Here is a 22,295-nt window from a genome sequence, read left to right on the forward strand (position 1 = left end):
CCCCCTCTTTCCATGCAGCCACTCCCATTCCCCCCGTTCTGCTCAGATATGCCCACTCAGTTCTGTGTTCAGCTGGACTCTGGGTGTTAACTCTGATCAAGGCTTTTTTGTTTGTTTTGTTTTGTTTTTGGCTCCCAGAGTTGTTGATAGGACTGCACTGGCTTTCAGTTTATATTGACAAGCCAAGCCTTGAGGGTTGTATTTTAACTTTAGGAGGAGAGGGGTCAGTTGGAGCCGAACTGGGACTCAGGACTCCTGGGGTTCTATTCTTAGGAGTGGGGTCCAGTGGCTTAGAGAAGAGTTAAAACTGCAGCATTCTCTGCTGAAATGTGACCTAGGGGCAATTAGGAAGGCAAGACACCTGCAGTCCTGGGTAGGAGAAATGATAAGTACCCTAGCGCTCCAAACACAGTTGCCATACGCAGCTGGATGCTTCTCAGCAGTGCCCAAATTCCAGTGGCCAGCAGCAGTGTGGGAGCATAAGAACAGCAAAACCAGATCAGCCCAGTGAGTCCAGTTTCCCCCCGAGTGCTTCTGCTTCAGAGGAAGATTCAAGTAACCCTGGGGTCCTGCTCGCAGGGCCCATTCCCACCACTGAACATCTGTCAGTGTTTTGCTTCTATTCATTCCCTTCATACATTCTTGCCACCTGCTTGATTAGCCCCTGAATGAACTGAAATCCTTTCTGAACCTGTGGCCTGTACTGGAATAATGTCCCCATGAGTTCCACTGACTAATTTTGTTTTCGCTATGTGCTGCTCAGTGGGGCAGAGGGAGACTCCCTTCCTTTTCCCTTTGTGTTCCAATAGCTGCTGTCTGTCCTGTGGATTGATAAAGGGGTACCCCCCCCCCGAGGCCAGGCACTGCAGACCCCCTGGGTTGAGCTAAGATGCCCTGTTGTGCTGGGTGCTGCACAAACCATAACTGAGATCAGGGTCCCAGTGGTACTAGGTGCTTCAGATACAAAGTGAGAGACAGTCCCTACTAGGAAGGGCCTACATGCTGCCCACAGCTGTGTGGGCGTTACTCAAGCAATGCCAGGACTCAGCAGGTGCCTGAGTTGCCATTGGGCCCTGATGCAAAGGACTTCCTGCTCAAGGCAAACACAGTGCAGAGCCATGGAACTGTTGAGCAAACAGTGCTGGGCGGGCTGAGAGGAAGTGAAGGGCGGGGGGAGGGTAAGGGAAACGCCTTGGGCTAGAGCAACGGGCTGGAGTGATTTGACAGCAGGCACGCTGGGGAGGGATACAGAGCCCAGGCTGGATCCCTATCGGTGCTAGTTGAGCTAACAGCTCCAGAGAGAGCCCACACCTGGATCGGTAAGGGGGTGGCTGCGCGGTAGTGGCGGGAGGTTCTGCTTTACAGTGGCTTGGCAGGTCCCACTCCATCCGTCCCCCACACGAGTTTGCCACGTGCCCTTATGTATAATCATCCACTGAAGTGGAAGAGGGGACCCCAGTTTGGGTGGGAGTTGGGGACCGGCTGCATGGAGGTGTGATCTAGCTAGGTGCATGGCACTTCCTACCCAGCCATGGGGGAATTCCTCGTGGGTAGCTGAAAGGAGGTGGGGAGCTGTCCCTGGGGCCAGGTCTCACTCTTTGGGTGTCTGGCTGTCTACTTCTGGGGCTCCTGGCATTTACCCACCTGCTGATTTGTATCAGCCCTTGTGGCCTTCAGCTATGAGCTAGGGATCAGGGTAAATTGATTGGGTATCATTCTGCGGGATGGAAGGTCAGGATCCCTGGGTTCTGTTGCCAGCTCTGGTTGGGGAGTGAGAACTGAGTTGGGAAGGATTGCTGGTATGTCCCCCCCACCCCACCACGGTCAGCAATGGGCCCAGGAGTCCTGAATCTCAGCCCTCTCTGCTCTAACCAACTAGACCCCACTTTCCTCCCCGTGTTGGGGATAGAATCCATGAGTCCTGACCCTGGTTCTCTGGCCTGATCAGCTGTTTGCAGGACAGACTCCCCAGGGCCCACCCAGCACCACCTCTCTCCTGCCAGGACTGGGATTCCTTGGCTCCCATCTAGCCTGGGATCCCGTGCCCTGCAGCCCGAGCACAACACTGGACCAGCCTAGCGCTGCTGTATGGGAGCAGTGGTCCAGCTATTTCTGCCTCTTGCCTCCCCTGTATGCTTGGGGGGAAGGCAAATCTTCTCCCTCCGTGTAATGGGCAAAGGTGGGACATGTCTCTTGCTGAACTGTGGAGTCGTTCTCATACCTTCATCCCCTTGTACCACCCCAGTGCTCCTGACCCACTGACAGAGAGAAAAAGGGACAAGCCCCACCCTTGTTACACTGACAATTGAAGCTGGGGATAGAACCCAAGAGTCCTATCATGTCTCCCTTCTGACCCTTGCGCTGCACTCGTTCCAGGGCTCGCCATGGCCGGGCTGAAGACGGCGAGTGGGGATTACATTGATGCCTCCTGGGAGCTGAGCGTGGCTGTGGAGGAGCTGGGGCCTGAGGCTGAGCCCCTCACCCTGCGAGTCACCGGAGATGTGCACATTGGGGGCGTCATGCTGCAGATTGTGGATAAGATCAGTGAGTGTGGGGTCCCCCTGCTGCTGTGGGTTACATGTAGAGGTGTCCTCTCCCATTAAATCGCCTCCCCACTTTAAACACTTCTCCCCACAGTGGGTGAGCCCCTGCATGGATGGTGGGGTTCTGTCCCTTTAAATCTCCCTGCCGCACTTCCCCTTCCAGTAGCCACCAACTTCCTGCTGTGGGATTCCCAGCATCATCCATCTTAGCATCAGAGGGGGATGTGGGGGATTCCCCAGCCCTCTACCCTAGGGCACCTAAAATTCCCACTATTCCCAGCCTAGAGCTGGGAATGGAACTCAGGACTCCTGACTCCCAGCCCCTTGCTCTAACCGCTAGACCCCAATCCCTGCTGTTCCTGCCAGTCTCTCACATGATGCAGGCTGAGTCATGGCCCTGGTGCTGGGAAGTGACTCCGAATCACCCAGTTCCACCCTCAGTTCCTGCCTCTCCCCTCCTACTCTGTGCAGGATCAGGGTCTGGCTGGGGCACTGCCTCCCCGATTACCCCAGAATTGCCCTCTGTATCAGGGAGACAAGCACCTGCCATCTGTGGGCATGGGGGTTACCCAGGGGGTGGGCCAACCCTGGAACGCCTGGCTGGGCTCTAGTCTGCCCAGTTGTCTATCTTTTAGGTGCTAGTGATCCATCCGTCCGTCTCACACTGTCCGTCCCCCACCATCCATCCATCTGTCTCCACGTGTCTCCCTCTCCTGTACTCCCCTACAGTGTCTGCCCCTGCCCCCATCTCCCCACTCCCCTAGGTACCAGCGAGGGAGGGGCCTGGGGCCTGGTGTGAGGGGGCGTCCAGGGACCAATCCAACAGGAAATGGCTCCTTATCTGCCCAGGACACAAGGTGGCCCTGTGCCATGTCTTCCTGTGGCCAGTCTATGTGGTATGGGGACCTTCTCCTGACAGTGCCTGATAGCAGCTGTAGCTGCTGCTGCTGCTGGAGACTGTGAGGCCCATACCCTGGATGGACGCTGATAAGGGGCCAGCTAGCCAGAGCCTATGGCTATAAATAGCCTTCAGGGCTTGGGATTCTATTCCTGGCTCTGGGGGAGTGGGGGTTAATGGGTTAGAGAAGAGTGGGCTGCAAATCAGGACACCTGGGTTCTCTCCCAACTCCAGGAGGAGAATGGGGTCGAGTGGTTAACATGGGGAAGCCAGAACCCTGCCCAAGTAACCATGGCTCTGGTTTAGATGTCTTTACTTGTATTGTGTGTGACTTGCACAGTTCAGCTCCTGGAGTTGAAGCATCCTCTTTATACTGGGAGCTACCTATTGCGTCCCACCCTGAGGTGGCACTGGCATCTCAGCGCTGGGCGAGGGGTCCCTGAATAACCAGCCCCCATACCCCACGCCAGAGGTGGCTGCATCTCAGCGCTGGGCGAGGGGTCCCTGTATAACCAGCCCCCATACCCCACGCCAGAGGTGGCTGCATCTCAGCACCAGACAAAGGGTCCCTGTATAACCAGCCCCCATACCCCACGCCAGAGGTGGCTGCATCTCAGCACCAGACAAAGGGTCCCTGTGCAAACTACTGTGCTCTGCCCCCAGAGGTGAAGCAGAACTGGTCAGACCACGCTCTCTGGTGGGAGCAGAAGAAACTCTGGCTGCTCAAGACCAACTGGACCCTGGATAAGTACGGGCTGCAGGCAGACGCCCGTCTCCGGTACACACCTCAGCACAAGCCTGTGCGGCTGCAGCTGCCCAACCGGCGGATGATCTGTGTCCACGCCAGCTTCTCTGAGCCTGTCTTCCGTGCTGTGGCTGGCATCTGCCGGGTACTGAGTGAGTGCCCAGGAGGGGGTGGGGCATAGACGGGCCCAACGTGGAGAAGGATGTAGGGGGTAGACATTTAAGGGTGAGCATCAGGGAGGGGCAGGAGTTGTGGAGGAGGGAAGGGCAAATGTGCAGGGGGTAGGGGTTGTGGAGGTGCGTGCGAGGGCAGTGCTTAAAGAAGTCTGGAAAAAGTGCCTGGGGAGTCATGACAAATTATGACATCACATCTTCCTAGCTCCCGGGGCTCTTCTCCCCGTCTGCCCCTTCCCAGGTGGGGAGTACGAGCATAGACAGGCCAGTGTCTGGGGTGAGGAGGTGACCCAAGGAGCAGGGGTTGGGGAGGTGTGCAGGGAGAGAGGAGTGCAGGGAGTACAACGAGGTGAGGGGAGGGGTTGGGAGTGAGGAAAAGTAGGGAGAAAAGCCTGGGTGGGCACGGGGAGGCGGGATGGGACTTTTGGGAGAGAGGGGCAGGGGGCCCAGACAGATGGAATGAGGGGAAGATGGGGGAAGACACCCTTACTGGGGAGCTCCCTCACCCCGTGTCGTCTCCCTCCCAGGTATCCGGCATGCCGAGGAGCTTTCACTGCTGCGGGCACCTAAGGAGAAGGACAAGAAGAAGCGGAAGGGGCCGGTGCTGGGGACAGAGGATGAGTTTGACCTAAGTGGGGTGGTGCTGCCAGCCAGTGAGTGCGGGCGAGGGGGGTGGGCAGGGTGTGTGAGTGCCCTCTCCTGCAAGTGCTGGGGTGAGCGTTCATGCTAGTGCATTAGTAAGAGTGCCTGTGAGAGCGCCCTCGTGTGCTCGTGCCAGAGGGTACACGCACTAGTGAACAAGAGCACTGGTGTGAGAGGCTGCCCTTCTGTGTGTGCCCCTGGCGGTGTGCGTCTGCCTGGGCACCGCTAACCCGCCTTGTGCACAGAGCAGCAGCCCTCCCTTTTCTCACAGGTGCCGAGCAGCAGCCGTTCCGGGGGATGCCGGCTCATTTCTCGGACAGCCCTGCCACTGAGGCCTGTTACCGGATGCTGTCAGTGAGCTGGACCGGCCTGACCCCCGAGCACGTGCTGAAGATGCCTCGGCCCAGCAATCTCGTGGAGAAGGCCCAGATCAACAGCCGGTGAGAGGAGCTGCGGGTTGGGATTGAGGGGCACTGAGAGAACTGACGGGGAGGGGGCAGAGAGCTGCTCCTGCTGGCCTTGTGCCTGGGGGCAGCACCGCAGCTACGTCCCACCATGGATTTCCAGGGCGCTTTGTACCCCCAGCCTTTTATACCATCACCTCGAACGGTGCCCAGGCCATGGAGTTAGCATGAGCCTGCGATTCCAGCATGCCTAGGCGGGGCCCTGGGCTCCAGCGCCCATGTCTCTCTGTATCTCCCCAGCGGTTCCTCTGCATTCAGTTCCCTGCAGCAGCCCAGTGCAACCTGTTCAGAGCAAGCCAGCGTTTACTAGTCCCCTGGGATCCAGCATCATGGGGTCCTTAGCTCAACGCAGAAAGCCAGGCTCAGCCCAGAGTCCATGCTGGCAGCCACCTGCCCCATTCCCTAGGCTCCTGCCAGCCTCCCCTGATTTCTGGCTGGGGCCTCACTCCTAGACCAGGGTGGAGTGTTACCCTTAGTATCCAAAAGTGAACCCTCCCTCCCCCACTGCCTGCACGAGTCCCATCACTGCTGAGCCCTTGGGGGGCACCCCACGCTGGGCAGACCTTCTGTTCCAGGGCGTGCGGAGAGCTGACCCTGACTTGCCTTATGAATGCTACATGGGCAGCTCCGTTCCTAGCCCAGGCCTGCCTGGCAGAGCTTCCCGCAGCCGCTGCCGGGGGATGCAGCTTCGCCCCACATGGGAGAGCTCGGCTAGTGGAATCACTCTCTAGCTACTGCACCCAAAGCCCTTCCATGCTGGGATCAGGGCATCTGCACAGGGGCGCATGCTGTGCAGAGACACTGCCCGCTCCTTCCCAGCCCAGCCCCCAAGCTCTGCCGGGCTAAGTGAGGGGCAGGCTGGAGCCGCCTCCTGTCCCCTGATCTCCAGCTGGCTGGTTCTGGGGTCACACATGTTCAGCCTCCCTTGGCTGGCCAGCGGGAGTCCTGGTATCGCTCCAGGGTTCCCTGCCTAGGGACAGTTCTTGATGGTGCATTCTCCCCCCACCCCCTGTCTAAGCTAGAGAGACCCACAGCCATCCCGTCTCCTCTCCCTAGATGGGAAGGTAACCCCTTCCTGTCCAGGGGGTGGCAGTCCCAAGTGGGTGGGGAAACTGAGTCATGCCTGTTCTTACAAATATGACAATTCCCATGTTCCCCTCCAGGTGGCTGAGCTCCTCACGGTCACTGATGCAGCAGGACGTGCGGGAGAACGAGCAGCTCTGGCTGCGGTTCAAATATTACAACTTCTTTGACCTGGAGCCCAAGGTGGGACCTCCCTGTGCCTCCTCCCCCTGGGCTCTCCTGTCCATCCTACACTCCCCAAACACAGCCAGCCTGTCCTGGTTACTTCATGCAGGAGCCGAAGGGGGGACCCCCAACCCTTGCCACACTCCATTGCCTCTCCCCACACTCTCCCTTCCCACCTCAAACCTACCCCGACTTTTTGGATCTGGAGCCCAGGACCCCTCATCCCCTGACCCAACTCTCCTCCCTCCACACCCTCCCCTGCTCCTCCCCCTTAATTTCCCCCATTGACCCCTAACCCCCACACACCTTTCCTGTCCCCGGTGCTGCAGTACGACGCGGTGCGCATCACCCAGCTGTACGAGCAGGCGCGCTGGGCTGTGCTGCTGGAGGAGACCGAAAGTACCGAGGAGGAGATGATGGTCTTCGCTGCCCTGCAGGTACTGGAAATCCGCCCTGCCAGGTCCCCGCCCCCCCAGCTAGGCCAGGATCCACCTCCCCCTGCTGGGCTGGGATCCACCCCCACCTACAAGGGATCCCCCCAACAGTCAGGCTGGGATCCATCCTCTTCTCCCCTGTCACATGAAGCACCTGCAACTAGCCAGGATCCATCCCCTCCCCTGCCATGGAACACTTCCACCTACCCCACAGTCAGGCTGGGATCTATCTTCTCCAGAGCTCGCCCAGTGGGGCCAGGAGTAACCATCTCTGGAGCCCTCCCACGCAGCTGGGCTGGGATCCATCTGTCCCCCAAGCACTCCCTCCTAGTGGGGATCTAGCCCCTCTCTCCTACAGGGCACCCTTACCCGGATATATTTCCACACGCCATCCCCAGCTGGGCAGGGGACTGTCTTCCCCAGAGCTCACCCAGTGGTGCCAGGGCTAACTACCCCTGGAGCTCTCCCACCTGGGTGAACAAGGATCCATTCCCCCAGGTCAAGCCAGTGGGTCAATCCCATGGGGGGCGCTATCTGGGTGGGTGGAGTGAAGATCTCCCTCCCCCTTCTCCTCAACTAATCTGCCTTCCCCTGCCCTCCAGTATCACATCAACAAGCTGTCCCTGAGTGCTGACCCCACAGAGACAGCTGGGGAGCAAGGCATGGATGACCTGGACTCAGCCCTGTCCAACCTCCAGGTCAAGCTGGAGGGGGGGACATCAACCTCGGACATGCTGGTAAGGGGGCGGGGGAGCGGTGAGGGGCACCAGCAGAGCTGTGGGAGGGCCTAGGTTGGAATATCAGGAGGCTGCAGGATTGAGGGGCATCGGGAGGCTGGGCTGGAGTAGCAGCGGGTGACTGTGTCTTGATCTCCTGGCAGGAAAATCTCACCACCATCCCTGAGCTGAAGGATTATCTCCGGGTATTCAGGTGAGCACCAGACTCTCTCATCCTCACTATGGGGGCAGCGGCTGGGAGTCAGGATTCCCCTGCTCTGGGAGAAACGTGGGGTCTCGTGCTCAGTTCCAATAACATGCCTGACCCCATCCCCCAAGCTGTCCTCTTGCACCTGCCCCATGTCACAGCTCAGGGTTCAAGGGGGACTGTGTGCGTCTCCCACACCTGGGGGGTGCCTGACTGTGCCCCTTCCACCTTGGCACTGACTCCCCCCTTCATAGGCCCCGCAAGCTGACGCTCAAGGGCTACAAGCAGCACTGGGTGGTGTTCAAAGAGACCACCATCTCCTACTACAAGAGCCGCGAGGAGGCGCTGGGTGAGCCTGTGCAGCAGCTCAATCTCAAGGGTGAGTACGGCATCCCTTTCCCCTGGCATGTCTTCTCCTCCGGACCCTCCCGATCAGACTGATGGGCTCATCCAGCCCGTGTCCCAGCTCGCGCACAGCCTGCGGCTTCGGAGAACTGAGCGTAAGCCTTCCCTCAACACTGAGCTCCCCTCACCAGGCAATGCTGTGCGGGATTCCCCCCACATATATTCCACCTGCAGCACGAGGGTCTCTTGGTGTCAGCACCTAGGGTGCAAGTGAATCCCCTTCCCTAGAGAAACGTCAAATCCTCTCTATTCCAACCTCCTGGGTCCTTTGCACTCCAGTAGCAGCGAGTTCCACAGCTAACTGAAAGCAAAAGGATGGGATTTTCTTTTCTGGACCCTGCCATTCGCAGCCAGTCAATGGCCTCTGGCATCAACTAACAGCCAGATCTAATCTCCCTAAAGCCTTGGCTTCCCTAAAACTCCTGTGGCAAGTAGTTTTATAGGTCAACACAGAGGCGAGAGATTGTCCTCCAGCCCCATTTTGATTTTGAGGTGTTTTTGCAGCCACACTAAAGCATTTTAATCACCAGATGTGCTGCATTCCACTCCCCCCACCCCCAATTTCAGGCTGTGAGGTGGTACCGGACGTCAACATCTCAGGCCAAAAGTTCTGCATCAGACTGCTGGTGCCATCTCCGGAGGGGATGAGCGAGGTGTACCTGCGCTGTGAGGATGTAAGTTGGGGGGTAGAAGTGGGATTGGATTGAGGGGTGGGTGGGTGCCATGGGATTATACTGGGACTGTGTGGGGTAGGGTGACCAGACAGCAACTGTGAAAAATTGGGATGGGAGTGGGGTGTAATACGCACCTATATAAGACAAAGCTCCAAATATCAGGACTGTCCCTATAAAATCAGGATATCTGGTCACCCTACTGTGGGGTGGGTGGGTGAAGTGGAATTATACCCTGGAGTCACATTGGAGGATGCATTTGGGATGTATCATGTAGCAAGAGGGTTGTGAGGAGTGAGAGGGCAGTGGGATTACACCATAAAAGGAGGGCTGCAGTGGGGCTATACTGGGGGCAGGGGCTGTGAATTGGTGGGTGAATGGGATTATCCTCTAGAAAGGGGCTGCAGGCTCTATACTGCTGGCTACTGAGATGCATTGCAGCGGTGGTCCCAGATGGGGGTCTTTAGTGCCTCCCCCTCCTTTAACCTCCTCCCTTCCCTCCCCCCCACCCCTCCGCAGGAGCAGCAGTATGCCAGCTGGATGGCAGGGTGCCGGCTGGCAGCCAAGGGCCGGACCATGGCAGACAGCACGTATCAGTCTGAGGTGCAGAACATCCTGTCCTTCCTGCAGCTGCAGAGAGCCAGTCCTGACGCGCCCGTGGCCCCCGATGCTGAGGCCATGGGCACCCAGTGGCTGGTGTCTCCCCGCTACCAGAAGAAATTCAAGCCCAAACAGGTAGGTGGGGGTTGGGGCAGCAACCCCAACTGAGCTCCCTGGCCCACTCCTGGCGCCCAGCACTCCCTAGCCCCACAATGGAGTCAACACTGACTGCAAGAGGAGACACCCCCTGTAGCACAGCTCCCCCTAGTGCTGCACTTGGATAGCGGGGACAGCACTAACTGCAAGGGCAGAGCCCCCTCTGCTGAGCCCCTCACCCTGCCTTGCTCCCTGCAGCACAGCACAGCACCCCCTACTGCTGCACTTGGGTAATGGGGCCAGCAGTGACTGTGAGGGGAGCACCCCCCCACACCATCCTCCCGGATCATGGAACATAGTGAAACAATGACCCCTGTCTCCTGCCCACAGTTAACCCCGCGCATCTTGGAAGCCCATCAGAATGTGGCCCAGCTCTCACTCACCGAGGCCAAGATGAGGTTTATCCAGGCCTGGCAGTCGCTGCCTGATTTCGGCATCTCCTACTTTGTGGTCAGGTGAGGCACCCCTCCCCACAGAACCAAGGAGTCCTGACACCCTCTCCCTGGCTGTAACCACTGGACCACACTTCACTCCCCTACAGAGCCAGGGATAGAACTCAAAAGTCCTGACGCCCAGCCCCTTCACTCCACCCCCAACCCACTCAACCTCACTCCTCTCCCCACTGAGCTAGGGATAGAAACCAGCATCCTGACCCCCAGCCTCTCCTGCTCTAATCCATAGACTGCCACCCCCCACCCCCAAACTGCAATACAGCCCAGGAGTCCTGACTCCCAACCCCTCCATGCTCCGCAGGTTCAAGGGCAGTAGGAAGGATGAGATCCTGGGCATCGCCAATAATCGTCTGATCCGAATTGACCTGGCTGTGGGAGATGTGGTAAAGACCTGGCGGTACAGCAACATGCGCCAGTGGAATGTCAACTGGGACATCCGTCAGGTCAGTGCAGAGAAGGGGGTGCTGGGGCCTATTAGGAGCATGCCAAGCCATCATGGAATCTGGCACAGGGAGAGGGGGTGTAGGGGAATGCCCTAGGAGACACAATTGAATTGGGTCGTCTTCTCCTCTCCAGTGCCCGTGCAGGTTGGAGGCTGGGCTCCAGGACTCCTGGAGTTTCTTGCCTGGCTGTGGGAGGTGAGTGGGTCTACAGAATCACAGAAATGTAGGGCTGGAAGGGACCTTGAGAGGTCACCAAGTCCTGCCCACTGCGCTGAGGCAAGACCAATAAACCTCCACCATCCCTGACAATTGTTTGTCGAACCTGTTCTTAATAACCTCCAGTGATGAGGATTCTACAACCTCCCTTGGAAGCCTGTTGCAGAGCTTAATTGCCCTTAGTCAGGACGTTTTTCCCTAATGTCTGACCTGAGTCTCCCTTGCTGCAGATTAAGGATGACTTCTTATCCTGCCTTCAGGGACCACGGAGAACAATTAACCACCATTCTCTTTGTAGTAGCCTTTTAACAAATTGGAAGACTATTAGCAGGTGCCCTCGGTCGGTCGTCTTTTCTCATAACTAAACAAGCCCAGTGTTTTTAACCTTCCTCCTAGGTCAGGGTTTCTAAACCTTTTAGCATTTTTGTAGCTCTGCTCTGGACTCTCTTCAGTTTGTTCCCATCTTTCCTAAAGTGTGCTGCCCAGAACCAGGCACAGTACTGCAGCTGAGGCCTCCCCAGTGCCAAGTAGAGAAGGACAATTATTTCCCATATCTTACATGCAACACTCTCTTGCGACACCCCAGAATATTAGCCATTTCTGCAACTGCTGACTCATGTTCAATGTGTGATCCATTGTAATCCTCACATCCTTTTCAGCAATATGGCCACGTAGTCAGTTCTTTCTCATTTTGTAATTGTGCATTTGATTTTTTTCCCCAGAGTTTTGCACTTGCCTTTACTGAATTTCATCTTGTTGATTTCAGACCAATTCTCTAACTTGTCAAGGTGATTTTTAATTCTAAGCCCATACTCCAAAGTACTTGCAACCCTTCCCAGATTGGTGTCATCTGCAAATTTTATAAGCATAGTCTCCACTCCATTATCCAAGTCATTAATGAATATACTGAATAGTACTGCAGCCAGCACTGACCCCTGTAGGGCCCCACTAGATACACCCTCCCAGTTCAACCGTGAAACATTAACTACTCTGAGTACAGTCTTTCAACCAGTTGTGCACCCACCTTATAGTAACTTCATTTAGACCACATTTCCCTAGTTTGCTTATTAGAATGTCATGTGGGACTATGTTAAAAGCTTTACTAAAATATAGACCATGTCTGCTGCTTCCCTCCCCATCTACTAGACCAGTAATCCTGTCCACGAAGGAAATTAAGTGAGTTTGGCATGATTCGTTCTTGACAAATCCATGCTGGCTCTTCCTTCTAACCCTATTATCTTGTAACCGATCTAAGAATGTAAGAACTGCCCTACTGGGTCAAACCATAGTCTACCTTGCCCAGTATCCTGGGCAACAGTGGCCCATATCAGAGCTTTAGCCAGAGTGTAGAGAACAGGGGAGGCATAGAGTGATCCACCCCTATCTTACATTTCTGGCTAGTGGTGATCAGAGGTTTAGGGTCACCCCAAGCATAAAGTTACGTCCCTGGCCATGTTGGCGAATAGTCATCGATGGACCTATCCACTACTAACTTATCCAGTTCTTTTTGGATTCCAATTATACTTTTGCCCATCACAACATCCCACAGCAATGAGTTCCACAGGTTAGCTGTGCATTGTGTGAAAAAGTACTTCCTCTTGTTTGTATTAAATCTGCTGCCTAGTAACTTCATCTGGTGACCCCTGGTTTTTGCATTGTGGGAAAAGGGAAAGAACACTTTCCTATTCACTTTTTCCATGCCATTCATGATTATATAGACCTTTATCTCACACACACCCTTAATTGTTTCTTGTCTAAGCTGAGCAACCCTAATCTTTAGCCTTTCCTGGTATGGAAGCCATTCCATACCCTTAATCATCCCATTAGACTGGTGAGCCATGACTTCTCTTCACAAAAGCTATGTTGATTCTTCCCCAGTAAAGTGTGTTTATCTTTTTCTGATAATTGTGTTCTTTACTATAGTTTCTACCAATTTGCCTGGTACTGACATTAGGTTTACTGGCCTGTAATTGCCAGCATTGCCTCTGGAGCCTTTTTTAAAATTTGCTATTTCATTAGCTATCCTCTAGTCATCTGCTACAGAGGCTGATTTCAGCAATAGGTTACATATTACAGTTCTGCAATTTCATATTTGACTTCCTTCAAACTTTTGGGTGAATACCATCTGGTCCTGGTGATTTTAATATTGTTTACTTTTAGTAATACGTGTCAAAACCACCTCTATTGGCACATCTATGTGGGACAATACGTCAATAAGTCATCCAAAAAGAATAGCTTGGATTGTGGGTATCTCTCATCTTCTGCTGCAAAGACCCATACAAAGAATCCATTTAGCATCTCTGCGATTGCCTTGTTTTCCCTGAGTGCTTCTTTAACACCTTGGTTGTCTAGTGGCCACACTGGTTGTCTGACATGCTTCCTGCTTCTGATGTACTTAAGAAAATTCTTGTTGTTAGTTTTCGCATCTTTAGCAAGTTATCTTTCAAATTCTTTTTTGGCCTGTCTTATTACACTTGTACGTTTTACTTGCCAGAGTTTGCGTGCCTTATTTTCCCCATTAGAATTTGACTTCTACATTTTGAAGGGTGCCTTTTTCTCTCCAATACTCTGTTGCTTAGCCATGTCTCTTTTGGTGTGGGGTACTCATTTAGTCTGAGCCTCTATTTTGGTATTTTGAAGTAGTCTCCATGCTGGCTGCAGGAGTACCCCCGTGACTGTTCTCTTTAATTTCCGTCTAACATCCTCATTCTTGTATAGTTTCCCTTTTTAAAGTTAAATGTAACCCTGGAGGGATAGGGTTTTTTTGGTATCCCCCCCCCGCCCCCAGGATGCTAAATTTAATTACGTTATGGTCACTGTTACCGAGCAGTTCAACAATAGTTACTTTTGGGACCACATCCTGTACTCCACTTAGGACTAAATCAAGAATTGCCTCTCCCCTTCTGGGTTACAAGTCTAGGTGCACCAGCAAGCAGACATTTATGGGGGTGGTCATCTCTGCATCCCCATTCTGAGGTGACATTTAGCCAGTCAATATGAGGATAGTTGAAATCACCCATTACTACAGTGATTTCTGGGTTTGTAGCCTCTGAAACCTCCATTAGCATTTCACTCTCATGGTCAGTAGTATATTCCTCCTGCTATCCTCTTATTATTCAAGCTTGGAATTTCTACCCAAAGAGATTTTACAGTAGTTTGATTCATTTAAGGTTTTCACTTTTTAAAAAAAAAAACCTGTAGCACCATCTCACCCCCACGAGCGTGACCTCCTGTCATTCCTATATATTTCATACCTTGGTATTACCATGTCCCATTGATTAGCCTCATTTCACCAAGTTTCTGTAATGTCTATGATACCAATATCCTCATTTAATGCCAGCCATTCTAGTTCACCCATCTTAGTATTTAGATTTCTAGCATTAGTATATAAGCCCTTGCACATTTTATTTAGTCACTTGCCTTCATGTGTTATGTTTGAGAGTCATGTGTTTGACCGTTCCTTACTAGCTCCTATCTGTACTTTACCAACTTCTTTTCTATCCTCCATCTTAAGATATTGAGCTGAGTTTGTCCTTGAATAAATTCATCCCTAAGGGATGTCTCTGGTGAGCCAGGTGCTCCTCCGCACGTCGGCTTTCCCCCAGCTCTTGGTTTAAAAACTCCTCTACCTTTTTAATTTTACATGTCAGCAGTCTGGTTCCATCTTGGTTAAGATGGAGTCCATCCTACCCCGGTAAAGGCTACTTCTTCCCCAAAAGATTCTCCAGTTCCTAACAACACTAAAAGGTGGGAGCCAGGACTCCTGTGTTGTTTTCCCAACCAGCCCTTCACTACTGTCCTCTCCCCCAGGTGGCGATTGAATTTGATGAGCACATCAATGTGGCGTTCAGCAGCGTGTCAGCTGGGTGCAATATCGTGCACGAGTACATCGGGGGCTACATCTTCCTGTCCACCCGCTCCACTGACAAGGGCCGGGGCCTTGATGAGGAGCTTTTCTACAAGCTGACAGGGGGCCACGAGGCCCTGTGAGCACTCAGCACTGCTCCCATCTCCTGGTGGGTACCAGGGGGCAACAGGGAGAGGGAAGAGCTAGGGCCAACATTGGCCCCACCCACAGGGAGGGAGCAGCCATCTGTACAATGGACCCCTCACCCACTCATCTATCACAACCACCTATCCCCAAAACAGCCTCCTCTCCCAACACACTCACCTTCCTCCCCATACAGAACTTAACCAGCCCACCAATCCCTACACACACATTCCCAAGCCCCTCCCCCCATGCATCAAAACCCCAGCCTCCCCTTTTCCATACACACCTAGCTAACCAACCCAGCCACCCCAACACCTCCCCACCTCAAATTCCTGCACACCACGCCCCAACACCACCCCTCAATGGCCCAAGACGCTCCTTAATCCACACATCCCCTCTCGTGCCCCCTGCCACCCCAGCACTCCTGCATGTGCTCTATGGGAGGGGGAGTACAGGTCCCCAGCCAGCACCCCCTACCCCAGCAGTGTGCGTGTGTTTGGGGGAAGGGAGTGCAGCAAATCCAGCAGAGAGATGGTTAAAGAAGCTGCAGCAGATGGAACAATAGGGATATTATTTTACACTGCTCTCTCCCGCCCTGTTTCTCCTCCATGTCATGGCCCTGGAGCCGGCTCGGCCCTGTGTGGATCACTCGAGGGGTAGCAGACGCCCTGAAAGAGAGAAGGATTCAGAAGGGTGTTAGCAGCAGCTGGCTTTCCTGCACCTGCCTGCCCTCGCCAACCATGCCGGGGAATGAAGGGACCCACACCAGCCCATGGGCCCTTCTCTGCCATTCCCTGGGAGAGGATCAAAGCCACGGCTGCTTGGATTCTGCCACAAGTTGCCAGCCAGGCATGTCGGCTGGGACTGCAAACACAGAGTAATAAACCAAGCTCTCACCATGTTGGGCAGGTCTGTGACTCTGTGGAAGGGTGGGAATTGCTCCCCGGACTCCAGGGTTCTATCCCCAGTGTGGGAAGGGAAGTGGAAATGAGTGGGTTAGAGCAGGGGGAGTGGGAATCAGGACTGCTGGGTCCTACTCCCCACTTGGTTTATGACCTTGGACAAGTCCATTCCCCTCTTTCTAGTGAGTGGGGCTCATGGGGTGATGGAGAGGTCAGAGACTGTCCTACCCCCAGTGCCAAGCCTCCTCGAGAAGGAAGGAGGCAGGGTGAGGTAGACTTACTGTCAGGCCGGAGCTGCAGGACTCTCTGGAAGTACCGGGGAGGCAGAAGACCTTCAGCATCACCTGGTGTGAGGATGACACCATTAGCTGAGCGATAGAACTGGATCCCATCTGCAGGGGGAAGCAACACACAGTCACAGGATCATGGGAACCAGGACACCTGGGTTCTATCCTCCACTCAGAGCGGGGACTGGGGTTGAGTGGTTAGAGGAGGGGGCTGGGAGCCAAGACTCCTGGGTTCTGCTGCTGAGAAGATAGGTGCCTCAGTTGGAAGGGTTGAGGAAACTTCTTGGTTTCCACCAGAGACCCTAGACTTTAAGGTCAGAAGGGACCATTATGATCATCTAGTCTGACCTCCTGCACAACGCAGGCCACAAAATATCACCCTGTAACAAACCCCTAACCTATGTCTGAGTTACTGAAGTCCTCAAATCGTGGTTTAAAGACCTCCAAGGTGCAGAGAATCCTCCAGCAAGTGACCCGTGCCCCACGCTGCAGAGGAAGGGAACAAACCTCCAGGACCTCTGCCAATCTGCCCTGGAGGAAAATTCTTTCCCGATCCCAAACATGGCGATCAATTAAACCCTGAGCATGTGGGCAAGACTCACCAGCCAGCACCCAGGAAAGAATTCTCTGTAGTAACTCAGATCCCACCCCATCTAACATCCCATCACAGACCATTAGGCATATTTACCTGCTAATAATCAAATATGAATTGCCAAAATTAGGCTATCCCATTATACCATCCCCTCCATAAACTTATCAGGCTTAGTCTTGAAGCCAGATATGTCTTTTGCCTCCACTACTCCCCTTGGAAGGCTGTTCCAGAACTTCACTCCTCTAGTGGTTAGAAACCTTTGTCTAATTTCAAGTCTAAACTTCGTAGTGTCCAGTTTATACCCACTTGTTCTTGTGTCCACATTGGTACTAAGCTTAAATAATTCCTCTCCCTCCCTAATATTTATCCCCCCATCCCCTTACTCACCTGCCAGTGCCTGGGGCCCATCAATCACTATAGCAACATCACAGTCCTGCCTCATCCCTGTGGATCAATAGTCAAAGAGATGGTCAAAAGCGGCCTATGGGGAGCAACTCCTAGATCTACCCCCATCCTGCCAGCTGACTGGGCTTTGTACACAGAACCACCAGTGTCCCTTGAGATCATAGCCCCTCCACCCCCAAAGAGAGCTCCCCACTACTGCACCAGGGACAGGACTCCTGGGTTCTCTCCCCAGTAGAGCGTGCATACTGACCGCTGAGGACATGTCCATCTCCAGGCAGCCCAGGTGCTAGGTGGATATGGTTGCGCCCCATGCGGGAAAGGCCCCCTCGGCAGATGGCTGGCCAGTGCCGTAAGTAAGTGCCATGGGCCATGGTCTGGGGTAGGGCTGTGGGCTCCAGCAGTGGGATCAGCTCTAGCTCTGATACCTGCTAGCGAGGGAATGGAGGGATATCACAATGACGCTTCTGGCCTAGGGTCCCTTTCTGTGCTCCCCTTAGCCCCCATTCTCTTGCCCCTTCTTATGTCCAAGGTGCCCCTGCCCCCCATCCCATGAAGCAAGGATCCTGTCCTTCCCCCTGACTCCTCATCCTGGGAGAATGAGGATCCCGCTCTGACCCATCCCGTGTACTCTAAGGCCCCAGGTTGTAGGATTCACACTGCCCACTCAATCCCCCCCACACTTCTCCAGAAGAGGGGTCCCTCTCTGCTACCGACCACCCCTCCCCCAGCACCTGCAGTGAGTGCCCCTGGTTGGCACGGATCTGCAAGCGCCCGTCACTAGGGTGGGAGCGCAGGGCAAAGCGGCACTTCTCATTAGTCTCCACAACGTGTCGCACATCGGCCACAGAGACACCCCCAAAGTGGGGCAGGCTCAGCAGGGCAGCCACGTCTACGAACCCATCTGGGGAGGGAAGACAGATGAGACAGATGAGAGAGGTGTGGGGCCAAGACCTGCTGCCCCCACACCTTGTCCTCTCCCACCCCCATGATGGGCTAGGCCGAGACCTTTCCCCCAGCTCACTCTGCCCCTATCCCCACACCCAGATGAGCTAGGTGGAGACCTACCCCTTGCTTGCCCTGCCCCCATCCCCACATCCCAACCTCCCTGCCCCATTAATCCCATCACATCCTACCCATCCCCATAATCATGAGGGTGAGAGCTGGCCTCCATGTGCCCTACCTCAGTGGTCCCAAACCTTTTCCAGGTAGCGGGTGCTGGACAACAAGCCACCGAGGACCGTGGCCGGCAGACAAGCATCCGCCAAAATGCTGCTGAGAAGCAGCAATGTCAAGAGGCAGCATCGCCGAAAATCAACAGCATTTCGGCGGTGATGCCTCTTGATGACACCGCTTTTTGGTGGCATTTTGGCAGTGACACCTCTTGGTGATGCCACTTTTTGGTGGCATTTTGGCAGATGCTTGTCTGCCAGCCAGTATGTGGGCGCACATAGATAATCTGGCGGGCACCGTGGCACCCGTGGGCATCACGTTGGGGACCACTGTCCTACCTCCCCCTCGCACACACCCCCAAAGTAACCCATCCTTTCCACAACCAGCGAGGGTGAGATCTGCCCCCTGCACGACCTACCTCATCCTTCCTCCTTGCACAACACCCTATACCTACACCATTGTTCCCCCAACCAGAGAGGGTGAGATCTGCCCCTCCTCACATGTCCTACCGGCCTACCCCATTCCCACACAACTGGCTAGGCCAAGATGTAAACCCCCTTTGCACCCCCAACCAGTGTGGTCGAGACTGACACCGTCTTGCAGCTCTTACTCATCCCTCCAACCTTCACCGGTAAGGCTTAGACCTAACCTGTCTCTCATGCTCTAACCCATCCCTCCCCTGATCTGCTCTGATCTACCCCATCTCCCGCCCTCCTAGACCAAGTATGCCAAGGTCCATCTAACCCCATCATCTCCCTCTGCAATCCACTGGGGGTGGTTGAGGGAAAAGACCAGCTTGGCCTCCACATGATGCCCTACCCCTTCCCACACCCCTCAGGCTCTCCTCACACCCAAACCCAGGGTAATAAGGGGCTGAAGAACCCAGGTGTTCTGGGGCAGTGCCCATCCATTGGCCCTCCAGCAGAGGGCAGGCCAGTTCATGTCAGCACACCCCTGTCCCCAATAACCTGCAGGGGCACACAGCCTCTGGAGCAGGAGGCTCGGCTGTTTAGTGCAATGAGTCTGGATCGCAGGCCCACCCCTAATCCCCTTCTCTGTGCTTTCTTTCCTACCACCTCTGTTGGCACAGGGAGCACATGCACCAAGTGCCCCCCATTATGACCCCCTGAATTTTCAGGCAGCAAGGGCAGGTAGGAGAGCAAGCGCCAGCTGCAGGCCAGGGATCCCATGTCAGCTATAGGGAGCTGTACCTAAGCAGAGGGTCCCCTGTCTCAGTCCTTTCTGCTGGGGTTCAGTAGTTCTCTCTCCATCGGAGAGGTGCTGTCCTGAAGCCTATCTGTAGGGCCAGGGGGAGCAGATGCGTGGGCGTATGGGTGCACTTACCAGCACCCATCTCCAGCCCCAGCTGGGCTGCTCCATGACGCAAAACATAGGACAAGGTTTTGGACAGACGGACAACTGGGTTCTGAAAGAGAGATGGGAGACAGAGAATGGAGGGGGAGGGGGGCTCATCCCAGAGGGAATCCCACATAACTCCCCCACCACCAGCAGCAGCCTCAGTAGAAAGGGCTGAATGAGCCACTAGGAGCTCCTCGGTTCTATTTCCAACTCTGTTAGAGGAGAGGGGTCTAATGGGTTAGAGTAGGAGGGCTGGGAGCCAGGACTCCTCAGTTCTATTCCCAACTCACTCCAAGAGGGGTTCCTGTCAGTTCTTGCCACCCCCACCCAACCAAGCCTGAACTGGAGGGGGGAACCCCTGCAAGAAATCTAGCCATGGAGACAGGTGTCACCAGCTCAGCCGTGGCAGAAGACTGGCTAGGGTTTAGAGTCCAGGGCAGGGGAGATTGTGACTGGCTCTAACCTGGTCCTGGTGCCTCTTTCGACTCCCAGACTTCCGACTCCCTCTCCCAGGAGCCCTGGGGAGGGGCTGCTGAGATTCTGCCCCACTTGGATCCATGCTAGTCACTCCTACTCTGCTCCTGCACTCTCTACAGCCTCAGACTCCCTAGAATGCCCCCAGGCAGTTACCCTGTTCCCAGAATCCCCTCCCACCAATCCCGCTCTCCTGCCCCCTCCCCACCAATCCCACTCTCCTGCCCCCTCCCCCAGAGCGGCCCCTCCCTACCAATCCCACTCTCCTGCCCCCTCCCCCAGAGCCTCGTCCCCTCCCCTCACTAATCCCACTCTCCTGCCCCCTCCCCCAGAGTCCCCCCCACCAATCCCACTCTCCTGCCCCGTCTCCCCACCAATTCCACTCTCCTGCCCCCTCTCCCAGAGCCTTGTCCCCTCCCCTCACTAATCCCACTCTCCTGCCCCCTCCTCCCACCAGCAATCCGACTCTCCAGCGCTCTCGCTCCCCTCCTCCTCCTTCTCAGCACCCCCTTGCCTGGGGGCAGTTACCCAGTCCCAAACCAAACTGCTAGTCCCCCAGCAACCACAGCTGCAAACTGAACTCCAGGGCTCCAGCCCCACCCACCAGGCATCATGGGCAAGTACGTGGCCAGGAGGCCCAGCTTTAGGGCCGCAAAGGCCTCTGGGAGTTGTAGTCTTCCAGGTAGGACTGGTCAGCCGTGGGAGCCGATCTAACCTGGTATTCCAGCTCCTACATGCGCCAGCGGCACTTACTGTGAGCAGGGGGAGACTCTCCTACGGGGCAATGTGGAATAATCGGGGTGGGGGAGCTATGCCTATGACTATCTGAGTAGCCCCAGGCCCTCCTATCTGAGCCAGAGAGGGCATGTGAGGTAATAGCTCTTATTGGACCAACTTCCCTTGCTGAAATAGACAAGCTTTCACAGGGCTCTTCTTCGTCATTCTCCCCATCTGCCTGCCTGTCTATCCCTATACCCATCCATCCCCCTCCACCACTCTCTGTCCATCCCCTTTCCTTCTCTACTCTGGGCTGGGCCTGGACCCTGCAGCAGGCCCAGCAGTGCTCCCTGGCCACACACGGTGGCGCCCCACATCCGCTTTGCAGACAGCTCCAGCTCTGGATGCCAGCTGCTGGGTCTCCTCTTTGCAAAAGGGGTTTGAAGGGCCAAGGCCCCTCTGCTGAAGGAAGTATCCCAGATGCCAGCCGCGCCATAAGCTGGGGCAGTGGGAGACAGGGGAAATGGCAGGAAAGGAGGGTGTCATCGGGGAAATGAAAAAATGAGGTGAAATTAAGAACAGGTAAACTGAGGCTTAGGAGTGAGGTACCCCACACTGTGCAATCCACTCCCTGAACAGGGGCTGGGAATCAGGACTCCTGGGTTCTATCCTCAGCACGGGCAGGGAGTGAGGTCTAGGGGTTAATTTAGGGGGAGGGAACTAAGGGTAGCTGAGGCCATGACAGCAGCCCCTGGCCAGCAGGAGGTGACTCAGTGAGTCAGGCTGGCTTGTGGCAGCACCTCGTGTTGGCTCAGGACTTGTGCTCCTGGAGTCACCCTTCACCTCCTTGCTGCAGAGAGCCCTTTCCCCAGCACCACCCACTGACATAGATGGCTGGCGGAGGCCTTTGGCCTAGTTCATTCCACCAGCCAAGGCAGTTGCGAAGAATATGATGATGATAATAAAGTTTACTATCTGCTCTGGGTAGGGAGGGAATCCTAGTGGTTACAGCAGCGGAGCTGGGCATCAGGACCTGTAGGTTCTATTTCTGACTTTGCAACCTCACTGTGTGATATCAGTACATCCATCACCTTCTCCATACCTCAGTTTCTCCTAGGGTTGGGGCATGGCAGATTAATGCAATTTATGGGCAGAAGGCTGAGGGAACTCAGGACAGATGGGGTTGGTGGGAAGGATCCGTGCATAGTCCACGGGCTCCCACAGGGGTGATCCTAGGCTGGGATGGCGTGAGAGAAGGCCACATCTCAAGGCTTTAGCCGCTCCCCTCCCTCAGCTCTGATTATCCAGCTTATTGGCAGCTCGAATACAATTAACGAGCCAGGATTCCAGGCCGCACCATCAAACTAGCCATTCACCCCTCCTT

The 22,295-nt window shown here is 55.1% G+C and overlaps 2 protein-coding genes across 5 annotated transcripts; one reads left to right on the forward strand and one right to left on the reverse strand.

Annotated features, from left to right (window-relative positions):
* Window positions 1-1,183: 1,183 nt before the first annotated feature.
* Window positions 1,184-15,906, forward strand: FERMT3 (fermitin family member 3). 2 transcript variants are annotated; one of them, XM_030570676.1, is made up of 16 exons: window positions 1,184-1,319; window positions 2,377-2,544; window positions 4,105-4,338; window positions 4,887-5,012; window positions 5,273-5,441; window positions 6,629-6,731; window positions 7,043-7,150; window positions 7,750-7,884; window positions 8,028-8,077; window positions 8,326-8,450; window positions 9,044-9,150; window positions 9,667-9,882; window positions 10,234-10,358; window positions 10,657-10,798; window positions 14,825-15,030; window positions 15,631-15,906. In XM_030570676.1, the coding sequence occupies exons 2-15, from the start codon at window positions 2,385-2,387 to the stop codon at window positions 15,002-15,004; spliced, it is 1,980 nt and encodes a 659-aa protein (XP_030426536.1). In that variant the 5' UTR covers window positions 1,184-1,319; window positions 2,377-2,384; the 3' UTR covers window positions 15,005-15,030; window positions 15,631-15,906. The 2 variants fall into 2 exon arrangements, with proteins under 2 accessions (XP_030426536.1, XP_030426535.1); XM_030570675.1 differs by having other exon boundaries at window positions 14,825-15,906.
* Window positions 15,560-20,405, reverse strand: TRPT1 (tRNA phosphotransferase 1). Of its 3 annotated transcripts, none has more exons than XM_030570679.1 (7): window positions 20,184-20,405; window positions 19,706-19,787; window positions 17,923-18,092; window positions 17,442-17,616; window positions 17,174-17,230; window positions 16,189-16,299; window positions 15,560-15,673 (listed from the first exon to the last, which is right to left on the reverse strand). In XM_030570679.1, exons 1-7 carry the CDS (start codon window positions 20,277-20,279, stop codon window positions 15,651-15,653), a joined length of 714 nt encoding a protein of 237 aa, XP_030426539.1. In that variant the 5' UTR covers window positions 20,280-20,405; the 3' UTR covers window positions 15,560-15,650. The 3 variants fall into 3 exon arrangements, with proteins under 3 accessions (XP_030426539.1, XP_030426540.1, XP_030426538.1); XM_030570680.1 differs by having other exon boundaries at window positions 16,189-16,251; window positions 17,442-17,619; XM_030570678.1 differs by having other exon boundaries at window positions 17,442-17,619.
* Window positions 20,406-22,295: the final 1,890 nt, after the last annotated feature.

The sequence above is a fragment of the Gopherus evgoodei genome, chromosome 7 (assembly GCF_007399415.2).
Source record: "Gopherus evgoodei ecotype Sinaloan lineage chromosome 7, rGopEvg1_v1.p, whole genome shotgun sequence".
Lineage (NCBI taxonomy): Eukaryota > Metazoa > Chordata > Testudines > Testudinidae > Gopherus > Gopherus evgoodei.

What these genes read in the sequence shown, in the direction of transcription:
- TRPT1 (XM_030570678.1), bottom strand. Translation starts at nt 20,279, where the DNA reads ATGGATCCAAGTGGGGCAGAATCTCAGCAGCCCCTCCCCAGGGCTCCT. An exon ending in GAAAGAGGCACCAGGACCAG is followed by an intron (nt 19,788 to 20,183) that starts GTTAGAGCCAGT and finishes TCTCTCTTTCAG; the next exon opens with AACCCAGTTGTCCGTCTGTC. An exon ending in CCTGCAGCTCCGGCCTGACA is followed by an intron (nt 15,674 to 16,188) that starts GTAAGTCTACCT and finishes TCTCTCTTTCAG; the next exon opens with GGCGTCTGCTACCCCTCGAG.
- FERMT3 (XM_030570675.1), top strand. Translation starts at nt 2,385, where the DNA reads ATGGCCGGGCTGAAGACGGCGAGTGGGGATTACATTGATGCCTCCTGG. An exon ending in TCTTTGACCTGGAGCCCAAG is followed by an intron (nt 6,732 to 7,042) that starts GTGGGACCTCCC and finishes CCGGTGCTGCAG; the next exon opens with TACGACGCGGTGCGCATCAC. An exon ending in CATCAACCTCGGACATGCTG is followed by an intron (nt 7,885 to 8,027) that starts GTAAGGGGGCGG and finishes ATCTCCTGGCAG; the next exon opens with GAAAATCTCACCACCATCCC.